At 40.2% G+C, this 16,533-nt stretch overlaps 2 protein-coding genes and 1 long non-coding RNA gene across 5 annotated transcripts; 1 reads left to right on the top strand and 2 right to left on the bottom strand.

Annotated features, from left to right (window-relative positions):
• Positions 1-323: 323 nt before the first annotated feature.
• Positions 324-12,628, bottom strand: ppp1r18 (protein phosphatase 1, regulatory subunit 18). 3 transcript variants are annotated; one of them, XM_077548793.1, is made up of 5 exons: positions 12,349-12,627; positions 7,145-11,007; positions 1,294-1,513; positions 975-1,019; positions 324-497 (listed from the first exon to the last, which is right to left on the bottom strand). In XM_077548793.1, exons 2-4 carry the CDS (start codon positions 10,949-10,951, stop codon positions 1,000-1,002), a joined length of 4,047 nt encoding a protein of 1,348 aa, XP_077404919.1. In that variant the 5' UTR covers positions 10,952-11,007; positions 12,349-12,627; the 3' UTR covers positions 324-497; positions 975-999. The 3 variants fall into 3 exon arrangements, with proteins under 3 accessions (XP_077404919.1, XP_077404918.1, XP_077404917.1); XM_077548792.1 differs by having other exon boundaries at positions 324-1,019; XM_077548791.1 differs by lacking the exons at positions 324-497; positions 975-1,019 and having other exon boundaries at positions 1,026-1,513; positions 12,349-12,628.
• Positions 12,629-13,055: 427 nt separating this feature from the next.
• Positions 13,056-16,269, bottom strand: nrm (nurim). The gene is made up of 4 exons (XM_077548794.1): positions 16,082-16,269; positions 14,660-14,853; positions 13,891-14,067; positions 13,056-13,764 (listed from the first exon to the last, which is right to left on the bottom strand). Exons 1-4 carry the CDS (start codon positions 16,236-16,238, stop codon positions 13,471-13,473), a joined length of 822 nt encoding a protein of 273 aa, XP_077404920.1. The 5' UTR covers positions 16,239-16,269; the 3' UTR covers positions 13,056-13,470.
• LOC144037363 (uncharacterized) lies at positions 13,613-14,271 on the top strand. Its single transcript, XR_013288882.1, has 2 exons — positions 13,613-13,755; positions 13,909-14,271. It is a non-coding gene; the product is annotated as an uncharacterized LOC144037363 (long non-coding RNA).
• Positions 16,270-16,533: the final 264 nt, after the last annotated feature.

Genomic DNA, 16,533 nt, shown 5'->3' with positions numbered 1-16,533 from the left:
GTAATTACATTTTTCAAAGTCATCAGTAAAATATAACACCAAGTACCTTAACACGATCACAAAGTATTTATACATTGTTACGTCCCACCACGAGGAAACATCAAAGAGATATTGCCAAATAATTTCTGTTAGACCACTCTTAACAATCTAAACATGATCCATGGTAACCTAGCATGCTTCTATTTTTTCCATTTATGGGAAGGGGGAGAGTGGAAAATCTAAAATATTTGCTGACACCTAAAAAAAAACGAACACTCAGATTATACAAACATACACACATACATAACACATAAATGTCAATAAAAACAAACAACAGAAACAAATGGTTTCTTAAATATTTATTATATATTTTTTCAAGCAAGCTGTTTCAAAAATAAAAAATAATTTGTGGAGTTTTTGTACAGACTTTATGCATGTTTCACCAATCAAACATTTTCATTTACAAACAAATAGCTGTGACAGCCGTTGTAAAATGCAGATCTGTTGTCGTCTTCTTCCTGTATTCCGGAGTTTTCCACATGACAAAATATTAAAATAACAGTCACGGTTTTCTTTTTCTTTCAAGAATACATACAAATACAGTAAAAATATGTCCACTGATTTTCATATCAACTGTGTAGGTTCAGTATATAAAGCAGGCACAAGGCACTCAGATGGAATAAACATCACTGATTGATTGACTGACTTCATACCCAAAATTGTAATCCTATCAAATATATTAACTACAGAATAAAACAATCTTCATTAATTGCATAGACAAGTGATCTTTTGCCACAGAGCACCAAAAACAACTGGCGAACTACAGGACATTGACATTATGTGCCATACATTCACATTTGTCCCCTGAAAAATAAAGCTAAACAAGTAACAGCAGGAACCAAACTGTACATCAACGCTACACACACTGAGACGAATCATTTCAACACATTGAATGGAACATTCAAAAACTTAAGAAAAACCTGATTGCACCGCACCGAATTTTGGCGAGATGAGTAGCGTCTACCGAGGGCACGACTCATCTGGAAAAGATAAGGGGGTAAAGATGGGAGGGAAATAATGTGAGTTCCAACATTTAATTTAATTAAATTAAATAAACCCCACTTTGCATTTTTCTGAACATTCTTCAACCTTTCTCTCGGGGTCATGCACACACTCACAGCTGGCAATGAGGCACTCTATAAGTGGTCGAACCAGTGGACTATATAAGGTGTAGACGTAGCTAGCTACACGTTGTTGTTTTTTTAAACAACAATTATTACACATTATGTTTTTTGAGAAGGGGGTGACACTGACCCACTCTTAGACCCCGTCCCAATGCAGTCCCCAAATTCCTTGGGCTCTTGGACACGACGGCTCCTCCGTCCGTTTCCCCTTCCTCCTCCTGCGGCTCCTCGCCCTGCGGCGTCTCGGTCCTCCCCGTTTCGTGGGGGGAAGGTGTGGATACCAACATGGAGGTCTCGGAAGGATACTCGCACAACTGCTCAAGCCGGTCCTCGTCGAAACACACCTTCCCCTGTTAACAGTTAAAGGTACATGTTTTTATTTGTCTTAGTTGGGTTGCAATTGTTTGTTTCTATGGAAATGCAATATTAAAGGGGAAGTCAACCCCAAAATATTTTTTGAACAATAATATGCTCTATGCAGCTCCTCTGGTCTAAATATGGTATTCTGTTTAATATTGCGTTAGTGGACAATGAGTTAAGCAGCAAAATCCAGCAGTTCTTATCGATGTCAAAAGGCGGCCATTTTGCCACTTGCTGTCGAGTGAAGATGACATCTATGTTGTTCAGGGCTCAGGTAACAACCAATCACAGCTCAGCTTCAGAAAACAGGTTAACTGTGATTGGTCGACAGCAAGTGGCAAAATGGCTGCCCCCTGAGATGGATAAAAATGGCTGGATTTTGCTTCATAAATCTTATTCCACAAATGTAATATTAATCGGAATGTCATGTTTAGACTAGTGAGGTCACATATAACATATTATTGCCAAGAAAAGTTTAAAGTTGACTTCCATTTTAATTCATAAATGTGATAGCACATCAGGGGTCCAAATATTTTTTTTGTTATGGGTAGTTAGTTTCCCATAGAGGGCCTTTATGACTGAAACCATATATAGTGTTCACTTGCAAATTCATCCATTGGGCCTCTACATTTTTGTCAACATATGCTCCATTATTGTCTTAAAAACTCACATAGCTGCTGTTTGTGTGCTCAGATCAAAAGCATAATGTTGTAGTGAGTTGAGAAATTGCTTTGGCACAATCTTGTGGCATCTAGAAGTCATTTTTGTCATTGTTTTGGTATAACATGTTTCTCTGCAACCGCAATGTAAACTCCAATTTATAATTGATTCCGTCAATGCAAATTAGGTAAAATTGTAATACTGCCGTAATCCTTCTAATACAAAAGGACACGTAATCTAAGTTAAACAATTAAAAAATACTCTTACATATCCTAACATGGTAGAGTTTAGAGGGCAGAGTTTAGCAGGGCGGGGAATGTTTACACATATTTGTATCTAAGTCTTAACACAGTTGGAACATTCCCGAGAATAGTTGCTTAAGCATTTCATGCAACTATAGTTAATGTTTGGGTAAGAAACAGATGTAAAAAAATTAATAAATCTGTGTTTAGTTTGCTTAGCTAGCTTGTTTGCTAAAATGCCAGAGTAGTAGTCGTCAAAAATACAAACATATCATAACCCAAACCAAAAGGGAAGTCTTTTATAACCCTAGCGAGGATTATCATATGTGGTAGACACCACACGCGACCCGAATTACCTTTCCATCTCCCCTGAAACTGTCTGCAGGGGCCTTCAGATAAATAGCTGTGCATTAGCCTGGCTGGACGAATCATAGTGAGGCAAAGAGAGCTTATCCCAGCACCCTCAACCTTATTAACCCCTGGCTAAAACAGCAGAGGCTGGTGACGGAAAACAATCTTGAGAAACACCCACAATGTATTTTTAAAATCCGATTGGTTAATTAAATAAAGACATGCAAAACGATGATATTCGAAGCATGAAGAGAAGAAAAAGCAAGAGTGAAAGACGACAAGCCGGTCACACCCTGTTGTGACTTGAAGACAAAGTTCAGAGGGGTTAAGCCTGAGTATACAAAGAGAGTACACAAAGCGCATCAGTTGTGTGAGAGCCAGTCACAACTTACAATAGCGTTACTATCACCAGCTAAACAGATTGACATTTGCAAACAGAGAAAGTACTTTGAGCTTTTTAGCTCTACAGCAGACGCAACCATTTACCCGAAGGCGCAGGAGAGATGATCTTCACCAAGCCTAATATTCACATAAAAAAAAAAAAAATCTGTGTATAAAGACGCGAACCCGTCGACCTATGGAAAGGTTTTCCTGTTTAGTTTAAACTAACTTGTTTTAGCTCCCTCGCCGTAAATTGGTCAGCAGAAGAACACACGGTAATTTTTCGCTTTTGGTAATGTTTTAAATCCATCTGTGTTCTGTCAATCAAGCTAGCTAGTACTAAGCTAACCTGTGACGGTTCGTCTCTCCGGTCCAACATCCAAGTTTGCAAACTTCTGTGCTAGTTTGGCATCAGAGGCTGACAGCGAAGTAACGGCAAAAACGTTGATATACTGCCTGAATGGGTTTTATTGACTGATTGCTTAACAGTTTAATTTATTGCTCATTAGCTAGCTTCCCAAACACTTCAGAGTTTTGGACTCGGGACATCTAAACTGTGAGGCATGCTAAGCACTAGCAAGTAGCATGTCCTTGTACAGTATACATGTAATTTGTGTGTGCGTTATTTGAATGAATGCAACTATTTGGAGAAATATTAACCTCCCACCTTTTCCGTTGATGCCTAGTATTCTCTAAAGTTCAGTAAAATAGTAAAGAGAAGTTAGTAAGTTTGAATGAGGAACTGAGGCTTTGCTAGCCAAGTTTCTGTTTTAATAATTAACACCTTTATTTTCCAACTCATTACCACAAGCAGGCTCTATGTTCTCATCTCACTGACAAGTACATCTAATTATTTCGGTCACATTCAAAACTGGCAGCCTGTCGAAAACAACTGGTGGGCATACACTGCAAAGACTCCATTGAAACAGCCAAAAATATACAAAGAAAGATTTGTAGAAAATAGCTGACTCAGCACAAACTGCAACATTGGTGCAATGGAAAGAGGAAGAAGTCTGCAAAGGAACCCTAAACACAGAAACTTTAAATAATATTTTGTTCAGTCACGCACTAGTTTTAATGTGATTGAACAAACTGAGCGGAGAAATTTTTTAACTTTTAACTTTATTGAGACCGTGTGTAACACTGCTCAGACTCGATTTCAGTAAACAGTGGCGTGGCCTAGCATGGACTTGCAAGAATTTGCTTGGTTGTCAAGAGAGAAGAAGAGACTCCACGCCCGACATTGTGGTTTCTCTTTCAAATGTTCAATCTCTCATAACCAGTGTTGGGCAATTTACTTCCAATATTAACCCCTGGGCGTTATTTTATTTTGAAATGGCTTGGTCAGAACCAACAAAAAGCCAAAAAATGGTCAAATAACGCCCAGGGGTACACATTTTTATGAGTTAGCTAGTTATAACTCCAGTTAGTGATGCATCAATGTACTGTATTTCCATTTGTCCTCATTAGGATCACGGGTGAGCTTGAGGGGATTTCAGCTGACTTGTGACAAGGGGTGAGGTACATCCTGAACTGATCACTAGTGTTAAAACTAAAAACCAAAAGAAAACAATAGAGAACGAGTATGTGCCAGGTACTAATTACTGTTGAGCTCGTGAAGTGGTTCGAAGGGTACACTGATCACATTAACCGAAAATTCGACCATGGTACATTTGATAGTGGTGGAAGGCAAGAAAACAAATAATAGCAATGCAGAAGAATACTTGCTGATTGAGTTAATAAAATAGTGGTTGATTTTAAAATACACACTGACTGGGCAGTTTTTTAGTAACAAAAAAAAAATCAGTTTAGCATTGTAATTTGAATATTGCAATTTTAATACATGTTATTGTATGTTATTGTATGTTATTGTATGTTATTGTGTCATTCCCAACAGAACATTTCTCTAGATCAATGCTTTTATTTTACTTCTTTTTATTTTTTGTCTCTAACAATGAGAGTGCCACTGCCACCTACTGTAGCAGATGTGCAATTACACTTTATTCTGGTATGGAAAAATAACCTCTTCCCTGAGGTCACACTATTCGAGAAGGACTGCTCTAGATTGTAACATAGTTTGAACATGGATTATCTGTCATCACTGTCAATGCCTGGTCAATTTCTATCATTGACTTAACGTATTTAGTAGGTTCATAGTTCACTATGATGAAAGAGCGCACAGTGGCAGAGCAGATCACAGCAGGGTTTTATGGCTAAGAATCATGATGCCGTGCTTGATAAGGCTTTAACCAGCTTAGGTCTGTCTCTGCGGTTGGGCCTCTCAATCACAAGGGATGTTCTCCCAGTGAAAGGAGATTCCACACAACAAAAAGAGACAGACGGTCACGTGACGCAAAATGAGGTCTCCCCTGTCTCAAGTTCGTCGTGACGATCCCAAGGATATAGGACAAAGGTGATGATCTATGAATTGACCAATCAGTTTTTCACAAATTTGTGGCACCGTTTTGGAGAAGATCTTTGGCTGTGTCAGGATAACTGACAAACAGATTAACTGGACAAAGTCCTATAAACAGTCCCACTAAACATTTTTGGATGAACTGCAAACAGAGATGGCCAGGTATACCCATACAGGAGATCCTCGGTTTATAATGGTGTTCTGTTACTATAGTGTTGACGTAATTTGAATTTTAGGTAGACCTGAAAGTGCCATAGTCTATCACTTACCTATGCTAGTGCTAGTGCAGTAGTGAAGGCATAATCAGAGTAAATATTTGGATGAAAAACACTTCTTGACCAAAATTAGATAGCAATCAAATGAAAAACAGTAAATAACTGAGCATGCCTTTTTGTATATAGACAAATGTTATTATCGTTAACGGAAACTACGGTAATGAAATACGGTACCTAAAACTAAACCTGAAAACAAAATAAAATAAAATGAGAGTTAATTAAAACCAAACGAAAACTATTCATCCATCCATTCATTTTCTTAAGTGCATGTCCTCACAAGGGAGCCTATCCCAGCTGGCTTCGGGCAGTAGGCGGGGTACACCCTGAACTAGTTAGCAGCCAATCCACGGCACACAGAGACGAACAACCCAAATAAAAAGTAATTGAAACAAAATTCTACATTTATAAAAGCAACTCTAACTATAGCAAAAAAATTCCTTTTCGTCTTCATCAATTAATTTCATACATGACCTTTTACAGTATTTATTTTTAATGTATTTATTTCAGTAAAACTGGTCGTACTGAAGCAGAAAGGAGGAACAGTCAGTTGGGGACTCAACAAAACTAATGCTAAAACTAATACCATCTCAACTTAAACCAATCATTTTCAAAAAGTATAAAAACTAATAAATACTAACCAATTCACTCTAAAAAATCTAATTAAAACTAACTGATTAAAAAAAAAGTCAAAACTAAATAAAAACTAACTACAGGGAGTCCTCGACTTACATCGTATGTGACCTACGTCGTTTCGACTTTACGGTACCCGTGCCTCGTCCGTAGCACCTTCTTTTTTGTTAATTTCCCACAGTAATCATGCCATTTTAAAGTTATTTAATGTTGTGTTGGTGTTGTTGTTACCTTCAGCAATGGACGTCCATCAAGAAGGTCGGCTCGCCATCAGGCGTGTCACATTTCCATGTTTGTTTAAATTAAAATTAGCTCCGCTCTGCCGTCTGTCAACAATGAATGTCCGTGCGGGAACATGAAATATTGATTCCGGTACAAAGTATTTTGATGTAAATATTCACTTTAACGGTGAAGTCTGACTTAAGTCGAAATTTGGGTTACATCGCCAGTGCAGGAATGGAACTCTGCCGTAACTTGAGGACTTCCTATATAATGAAAAATCCAAAAGTATTAAACCCTGGTCTAGAATAGATCATTATGTAGTTCATAACCTCAAAACCGCTTATAATTGTTGAAAATTGATGGTCTCTAGCACTTTTTTTCCATAACTGACCTGTTAACATTCCAAAACATGACACTATCTTTTTAATAGTATAAAGCACTTACCCTTTTTGGAGTGGCTTTGCTCCTAATAAGACACGACTTCTCCAGGTTCTGATATCCGCCAATCACTTCTATTTCTTCTACTGTTGGATATTTCTTCTTCGTGGGCTCAGCCACAGCCAAGGTTGTCTGAGTTTGTTGAATCGGCTGGGGAATTTTTGTATTGGTGCATGCCGCTGGTATGGACGGTGTCATGGATCCGGTTATTCTTCCTGTTCCTGTGGACTTTTTTGGGGTGATAGTAATGGTGGCCCCTTTCTTCCCATGACCCCCCGAAGCACTACGAATGGAGAAGAGTGTTGGCGGTGGTGTTGGAGAGGCAGCAGGAGATGGAGGACATGGCGAGGAGGCTGGAGTTGGGGCACAGTCCGAGGGTTTCAGAGATTTGTCCGGGGATTGGCTCCTGACGTGTGAGGTAATAATTGGGTTTAATTGTTTGAGCTGAGATGTTGGGGGAAAACCCCGTCTTGGACACATTTTGAGGTTCATATCTGGTGTTTCTTTGACCATCTCTTCGGTCTGATGTTTTCTGAATCCTTTGCTTTGGGGTCCTTTTGCCTCTTTGTCCTTACAAGGACTTTTTGATGTTGAGGCAACATGTTGAGACTGTAGCACTTCTTGTTCTTTAAGCTGAAATTGCTCGATTTGGAGTTGTATTGTCTTAAGCCCACAGGCATCTTCACCTGAAAACACTTTCCCTTCTCCCTTTTGTGCATCTGACGTGATTAGGGGCCTCACCTTAATGAGATGTACCGATGAAACGTCCACATTCCTCTCTCTTAAACACAAGCCTGACCTGGAACCAACTGTCTCCAAGTTGTAGATCCGACTCATTGCTGCCAGGGAGTTGGGATGCGGTGGTGACGGGGAGGGAGGTTGCGCAGGATCAGTGGATGATGTGTATCCTTCCACTACTTCCTTCTCGGTGTCCTCTGTGCCTTTTTCCTCTTGTTCTCCGTCCCTGCTCTGGTGTTGGCTCTTGTGGTGTGTCACTTGTTCTTCCAAATGTTTTAAGGTGTTATGGCCATCGTCAGATATTTGAACGCAATCGTCAGAGGGAGCATTTGCGAAGCCGCTACTTACTTCCTCTCCACCAACAGTGGGTGTGTGTAGGACAGAAACAGGAAATTGAGGGCAGTTTTTCAACATGTCGACTTCCTGCGTGATGTCAAACACAGACCCGGATGTCTGCGCCACTGTGTCTGCCTCATCGGTCTCGGTTCCTATCATGCTCTTCTGCAAAGGAGTTACGGTTTCGCAACCTCTCTCTTGTTCAGTCCCACCTTCTTCAAAGGTGTCTCCTTGTGTCTCTGCATCAGAAATCCTTTTAGTTTCAGCCCCATTCACACCCTGAGCCTTCCTCTGTTTTAGCCTCTCCTGCTCTTTTTGTCTAATTTTCTCTCGCAGGGACTCTATGCGGCTTAAGGGCTTGCCGACCCTCCAACTATCCCTCCTCTCGACTCCTTGCCCTTTCTCTGAGTCTTCACCTTCCTTGCTTTGACATGTGGTCTTCTTTCTCGCCATCTCCTCTGCAACATAGAACACGGTCCTAGGGATCTGGATCTCTAGGGGACCTGGAGAGTTCCCCAAAGGAGGGATCCCTTTTGGAGATCTGGGGGTTACATCATAAGCAGTGGTCTCATTATGAACTTGTGCCCCCTGCTTGCACTCATTCTTGTAAGATCTTACACTTTTATCATTGTTATAATCAGGTGCGTCTACTATTTTTTCTATTTTGCTGATAAGTTCTTCTGTGTGATGGGACAAAGCATCCCACTCTGCCCCTCTGTCTGCTACAGTACTAAGCAGACTGGAGCACTCTTTGAGGTCTGATTCAAGCCTAAAGCAACTTTCTGCAGCGCAACGACTGGTGAATGTCTCCGTTTTCTCAAATGCATCGGTTTTGTCACAAAGTTGTCCCTCAGAATATTTTACCAAGTTAGAATCTTTCTCTGCACTGAGATCCCATTTCAAACTTTTCTCTGTGAGTTTCCTTGCCTCTCTTTCAGCCGTCCTTGCCTTTCCATCTTGCCTGATTGGTATTCTTCTAGCGAATGAAATTCCCTCTGTGCTTTTGACAGATGCAATTGTGAAGCCTTCTCTATCTTCATCGCCTGCCATCCCTTTAGCCCTTCTTTCAATAGGGTCTAATTTATTGACTTCCGTCCTGTTTTGGAATCCCATCCCTGTATCCCTTATTTTCCGTATTGCATCACTCTGATCTTCATTCCTCACTTGCCCATCCTTATGCTTTCCATACTTGTCTTTGTCTAAAAATCGTGCACACCCTGTTTTGCACTTTGCTGGTATTTCCTTCTCTAGTCCTGCCCCACTCCTGTCTGAATGTATCCTATCACGTGGTTTCCTTTCAAAGTACCCATCTGGATCCAATCCATTTTCCTTAGTACAGACGACCCTATCAGTGAAGCTAAACGAACGTTTTGGCACACCTTTGAGCGTCACATTTCTCCCATCGGATGTCCTCTCCTCAGTTTGTTCATAATTTTCCCTCGAATTTTTCCTCCTACCGGGTCTAAGTAAATTATCTGAACTTTTTGATCTGGATGGAGGCCTACGAAGCTCCCCAAATTTAGTGAGAAGCTGGCTAACTCTCCCTCCTCTTTCATAACACACATTGTCATCCAAGCTGTCCTTCCTCTTATCCTTTATCACTAATGCCTGGCCGCATGGCCTTTCTTTTTCTTTGGAGTTGTTGTTTTCCCTCGGCCGGGACATTTCAGTTCTAAGTTCCCTAGCCAAATGCTCCCTCTTTACATCCAAGGTGCCCATCTCACCATCCTCTCTCCCAGAGTTTTTGTTTCCTGCCCCACTTGCAGACCGCTCTTCAATACTCGCTGTGGGCTTTATGATCAGAACATCAGAAGCTCGGATCTCGGTCACGCTGGCTCCCCCTGCCAGGATTTCCCTTAGGTCCATCTTCATCCCCCTTTTTCCTTGCAAGTCCTCCTCAGGCCGCTCCCCCTCCATGTCCCTCCATTTTGTTCTTATCTCGTCACTCCCTATGCTGTTCTGTTCGATGATGATGATATTGTCCGCGCGAATGGTTCGAAGACAAGGGACAATGGGGGGAAATGCATTTGCTGGATCTCTTTCATTTTCCTCCTTCAGGAAGGCTTTCTCTCTGGCTACATCTTTCACTGATTCTTTCCATGGGCTTTTTTCCCAAAACTCTCTGCTATTCTCTCTCCCTTGACTCCTGTCTCTGCTCCTCTCCTTGTCTCGTCCTTCACTCAAATCTCGAAATCGCTCTATTTTCTGCTCTATAGTTCGTCCTCTTCCAGACTCTCCCTCATGACCCCTGGGGGGCAGTTTGTCCCTTTCCCGCTCTTTTACCTCCAACTCATTGCCCCTCTCCTGGGACCCCACATCTGTTTCTTTGCCCTTCTTCCAAATGCTTTGTGTGCGTATGAATGGGTTTTCATGGACTGGAACTATGGTTTCCACAGAGACCTGGCTCCCTGATTTAAGGTCTACATCCATCCAATGGCTTGGATCTGGACTGAGCGATTGTTCATTTCCCTGACTGACAGTTACGGAGTTGTCTGTATCACTTAGTGAATCAGAGGGAGGTTGAGCATCCACCGGCAGGATTGTAACGTCTCTATCCTTCTCCTGGTCGACCAGGATTTCCTGCTTTGCCTTCCTCCGCTGAATGATCCCGCGTTTCCAGGCAGGCATCTTGGCCATTTTCTCCTCTTCTTCTTTTTCTCGCCTTCCCCGCTCCTCTTCCTCCCTCCTCTTTCTCTCCAACAGGAGCTGCTTCCATTCCGGAAGAGAGGAGACAGACATAACAGAAAAGTGGCAGTTTTCTGGCCTAGACAGGGTGAGCGTCCTGGCCCCTGTGACTGGAGTGCAGAAATGAGAAGTTCAGTTCAGTTAAATCACTTATACAACATAAGACTCCATATATCCTTTTATTTTCAACATTTTCAACAGTGTGTGTCCTTGTAAGGACTCAGTTGACTTAGTTGCCAATCAGTGGCGGGGCATATATAGACAATCATTCACAATCACACCTATTGACTATTGTCAATTGATTTTAGTGAATGGGCGGAAGCTGCACTACACAGAAAAGACCCATGCAAGTAACCTGGACCTCAGAACTGTGAGGGAGGTGTGCTAACCATTAGATTATGAAAATCATACTGGTAATTATTGTACTCCAATTTAATTGTTTTCAGCCTTTCCAAGAACAAATGTATTGCTACGCTGACCAATCACATCACTACGACCACTTAATCTAACTAGACAAAGTGCAATTTCAGCAGAAATTGCGTGGGAATACTGAAATCTGAACGCTAATAGCTGAATGCTTATGAAGTAAATTGAAAGATAAATTATGTGAAAATTACAAAGTTTTATTGTAGTTGAAAGATAAATGATTACAAAGAAACTTGAACTATAAGGTGAAAGTGGGACTCGAACCCTTGCCTTCTGTTTACCGGTCAAAGCTCCGCTGAACTAGCCATTGTCATGGAAAATGAATGGGGAAAAGTTGATATTTAATGTTAAATTGTGCCAATACTGTAATGTGGAATCAGACGATATATTCCCAAGATGGCATGAATTTTTGAAGCAAGTTGAAATTTGAACAGTGTATATCGGAAGTATTTTGTGGGAGTTTTTCAGCATTCCCACATTAAGAGTAATAAACGAGTTTAAAAAAAAAAGATGTCGATCTGTAGATAATAATGCTCACTTCTAATCTACACTTTTAAAGAGGTTGATGCCAGTGTAGATTGCGCTTGTGTAGAACTGCACTGTGTCACCTGTCGACTGTAATTAATCTATATAGCTCTTGGTATGATACAACACATTTCTACACAAAATCAAACTCCAGCCACAATAATAAACACATTGTTAGCTTACGTCTCTGATTGTGTCAAAATGCAAACAGGTTTTGTTATTTTTTTAAATCTTGGTAAAGCACAATTTTTTATTCCATATCTTGTAGTGGATATTATTATGAAAATGGTCATAATGTTGTATGTGTATTTTAACTAAGGTGCTAATTACTTGACAGGTTACTAAAATGTGCAGATCTGAAGTGACAGTCCCGTCTAAACCCATTAAAATACAAAGAAGCACTTTTTTAAATTATAGGATTAACACCTGAGTTTCCTTCTGCATGGTCAAATTGTTAACATAACACATTTCTGTAATAGTCACATGTGAAAGATACTTACAGGAATCCTGCTTTGTAATGACGTATGATCCACTTTGCCTTGTTCTCCACTAATTCATGTCTTCTTCAAACAAATCTTTGCCGTCTCAAAAAAGTATTGTCAGTAGTACTTTTAGGTCCCACTCAGAACCAACTGAGTACCAGAACACGGCACCATCACTGGAGTACAGTAAATATTTTCAGGTCCCAAGCACAAGGACACTAATCCGATAATTACGCTCAATTCCATCAGTAGAGTTAAGTGGCAAGCACCATATTGTGGGACCTAAGAAAGGCGTTTAAAGAGCACAGCCGTCTGCCCCCCGGCTCTTAACCCCCCCCTCTCTCCACACACACTTCTCATCCCACTGTCTAATTGGAGGAGATCGAGGATGGAGGAGGTCGAGGGGGGCAGAGTTCAAGGAGTAATTGGCAGAAAGGATCAGGTTTGAAACTATAAAGTCATTTGTTTATATCTATTAACATTACCCAACACTATAGAATAAATGGTAGCATTTTTTAAAAGCAGACAATTAAACTTAAAAAAATACTACTACTACTATTACTTTAAAAAATAGGGGTGTCAAAATTTTGAGGTAATTTAAAGTTCCTTTTAACGCCACCATTTTTTAAATTTTTAATTAATACTGTAAGTTTCTAAAAAGGTTCACAAGTCATTCTCTATTCACCTTAAATGTGCTGTATACTATATAGCGTACATTACACACATTTTTGGGTTCCAAATTACATTTATTTTCATAATGCAATTCTTTGTCACTCTAAAACATGAAAATTATAATATTCAAGGTATTGAATTGGTGTCAGTAGCTTCTAAAAAATAACAATAATCATAAAAAAAGAGTACAAAATTAAATATAAAAAAATTAAAAATAACAACAATTACAACCAATCATCATGGAATAATCCACAAATCCATATTGGAAAAAAAAGTGGTTCTTGTTTCTATGCATGACAGACAAACACATTTTGCAACTGAATCCTCCTTATGTTAAACTGCAAACTGACTAATACATCAAGAGGGCACAAAAAGGTCACCGAAGGTCTTCCAAGTCCAGAAGACCAGCCAGTTCTAAGCCAGTGTTTAGTTTTAAATCGGCTTCAGCTCACAGCAGCATGATTACTTTCACTTCTCCTTGTGGTTACTGGCCAGGCTGGGGGTTGGCGTCAAGACGTGCACCTTGCTGCTAAAATGGTCGCAAAGGAAAGCTAAATCCTGTTTGTCCAGCGAGTGTGCCAGCGCCAGGTAGACTGACATCGTTAATGCCAGGAGCAGCCTGTCCAGGGATAAAGCCGGCAGGAGCCACAGCACAACGCCAAGTTCCAGGCACACCGGATGGCGAAAGTGAGAGAGGAAGCGTTGGACCTGGGAGGTCTTGTAGGACAGGGGCTCCCCCATACCCAAACACTGGTAATACACCTACACAAAGATGGGACTATTTACTAATTTCAATGCCCAGTTCTGTTCAACACCCTTTACTGAAGCTGGCCGTTTTTTGTATTTTAATGATCGGGCAAAATGAAAACATTTCTAATCTGAGTTTACCTGCTTAATGCCCAACAGTTCTGGGTAGTCAAATATCATGAGGATGGTGCAGATGATGGCCCAGCAGATGAAGTGCACCGAGAAGCAAAGCAGAGGGAACCAGACACTCCAAGGTGCTTGGCGCACTGACCACAGACAGGGGGCGCTAGTCACAGGCTGCCAGTAACGTATCAGGATCTAACAGAAACACAAGAACTTTGTCAAACTAGACGAAGTGCAATTTCTTCAGAAATTGCGTGGGAATGCTGGAAGCTGAATGCTAATAGCTGAATGCTAAAATAAATGCTTATGAAGGAAATTGAAAGATAAATTATGTGAAAATGAAAAACAATTAAATTGTAGTTAAATGACAAATTAATAAAAAGAAAACTTGAACTGCAATCCATCTAAAGTGGGATTTAATCATTTCAGAGAAATTCTAATCTATTTCCTGATAAGATAGTTGGTATAGAACGACCGAATGTACTAAAATAGGGTCCAACTGGGATTTGAACCCAGATCCTCCATGGTGACAGGCAATTGCTCTAACCACTGACCTAACCTGCCTGGCCATGGATGTATTCGCAATATACAGTCAGAGGTGGGATTCAAACCTGTGACCTTACTGGACAATGCACTTTACCAAGTGCGCCACTGAGCAGTATCAAAGTGCTGGTAATAATGATCAGATGTATGTATGGTATGGAAGTGGGCGTGGAAAACCGGAATGCTTCTAGCATTCACACAATAACTAATGGATCACAGTTAAATTTGATGTGTGCTGCAGTACCTGGAGAGCCAGTGCAGTGGTGAAGCAGTACGCAGTCCTGTTCAGGGAGCCCAGGATCGACTGACAGGCCTGTTTGACAGGCGGCCATGCTAGCAGACTGTGCTGCACGATGAATAGAGCCAGCAGAGCCATATCCACAACCAGAGATTTGAGGACCAAGCGGTCCCGTAGTGCCTCTGACCATGGTATGGAGTCTTACAAGGTGAATAAACAGGGGGGAAAGATAGCACATAGTCAAGTTATTATTGTCATGAGATACTGAATAAAACAAAAAGAGTGTTTAGATTAAGTGGATTTAAAATAGGCAACCCAGTATCTAAATTCTATGCTAAAAATCAAAGAAGAAGAAAATTATATATAACTCCTAAAACTTTCTTTATAATATGTTGTATGTGCTCCCACTCGTCTAAAAACGGCATTGTGATTAATATTGTGCAATATGAGTTAAGCAGCAAAATCCATCCGTTTTTACCCAGCCATTTTGTCACTTGCTGTCGATTGAAAATGACAACATGGTTGCTAGGGTAACAACCAATCACGGCTCAGCTGAGCCGTGAGCAACTTTTTTTCATTTTAGTACCTTATATGATGTTTATTGAGTAAGAAGATACTTTTTTTGGAACATAACAGCGAAGTAAACTTTGTTAGCCTAATAGTAATACAGGGACATGCAGTCAAGGGAGGCATGGACTTCTAAAATAAGACATTTTTCATTTCACCTAAAACAAACTCAGACTGAAACAATCACATTCAAATGAAAAATTATATTTTTAACTTAAATATTGTTATTCTTTTGTTAAATGGTCCAGGTTTAAAATATTGGAACATTATAATAAAATATTTTTTATTTAAAAAAAATGTACTGAATGTTTCTGTGTAGGACTACCCCCACTAGGCAATTTAATGAATAGTCTTATACAAACTATTGTACTATGTGTAAGAAAATATGGCTAATGCTAATAGAATTTTGGGACTCTTCTTGTTTGTTGAATTTGTTGATTTATTAAACCGTAATCAAATACTTGTTACCTTACAACAGGCATTACGTTTAGTGTGTTTCATAACTGATACAACTGTAAACGTAAAAAAACAAAAAAAAAACCCCTAAGAAATTACGTTACAAAAAATTACATTAGTAAAGGAACAAAGAAAAATGAAAATCATCAGGTTTTCGTGGGGCTCGAACCAACGACCAAGAGATTAAAAGCCTCGAACTCTACCGACTAAGCTAGACAACTGGAAGGTTGAATGGCACCGAGACAGAAATACAACTACTACTACCTACCACAAGCTAGAATTATGCAAACGTCGAAAATTGTTATGACGCAATGTAAACAAAGGCGTACACTATAAATCGTGCACAAAACATACCACTCGTGAAAGTTTACGCTAACTTGCCAGCGACACTTAGGAAAGTTTTACCTTGACAGAGAGTCGTTTCTCCTGTGATGTTATGGTAAATGGCTCGAAATGATACAAAGCGAATAAAATCCGCCCCGGATATGAAAACGAAGGCAAAGTTAAGCAATGTCGCGGTGCATAGAGCACAGCCACGGAGCGTGACTGACGCCATTTCCATTCTCGATGAATTACTTTCTACATTTCCACAGTGCTGTCTTCCGGGGACAATGTGTGATTTACAAATAGTGACACAGGGGGGCGCTATAACCAGCTTGGAAAATTCGCTCACATGGTGAATGTTGGGTTCCCTTTAGATGTGCATTTATTTATAGAATTTTGTCTACATAAAATGTATACAATTCTGAACACTATATGATTAATTGAACAACTGCAATAAATGTCGTTTCCCAAAATAGTCTTAATTTATTGAAATGCACCTGTTTGTTATTACAGCTGCATTGGTTACATTGTGT

This window comes from Vanacampus margaritifer, chromosome 17 (assembly GCF_051991255.1).
Source record: "Vanacampus margaritifer isolate UIUO_Vmar chromosome 17, RoL_Vmar_1.0, whole genome shotgun sequence".
NCBI lineage: Eukaryota > Metazoa > Chordata > Actinopteri > Syngnathiformes > Syngnathidae > Vanacampus > Vanacampus margaritifer.
Note: the sequence above shows the minus strand (reverse complement) of the source record. Positions and strands in the feature narration are given on the sequence as shown.

Coding starts and splice junctions, on each gene's coding strand:
- ppp1r18 (XM_077548791.1), bottom strand. CDS start 10,951: ATGTCTGTCTCCTCTCTTCCGGAATGGAAGCAGCTCCTGTTGGAGAGA. Junction 1,514..7,144: donor GCAAAGCCACTCCAAAAAGG/GTAAGTGCTTTA, acceptor AACTGTTAACAG/GGGAAGGTGTGTTTCGACGA.
- nrm (XM_077548794.1), bottom strand. CDS start 16,238: ATGGAAATGGCGTCAGTCACGCTCCGTGGCTGTGCTCTATGCACCGCG. Junction 14,854..16,081: donor AGAAACGACTCTCTGTCAAG/GTAAAACTTTCC, acceptor TCACCTTGTAAG/ACTCCATACCATGGTCAGAG. Junction 14,068..14,659: donor CCACTGCACTGGCTCTCCAG/GTACTGCAGCAC, acceptor TGTTTCTGTTAG/ATCCTGATACGTTACTGGCA.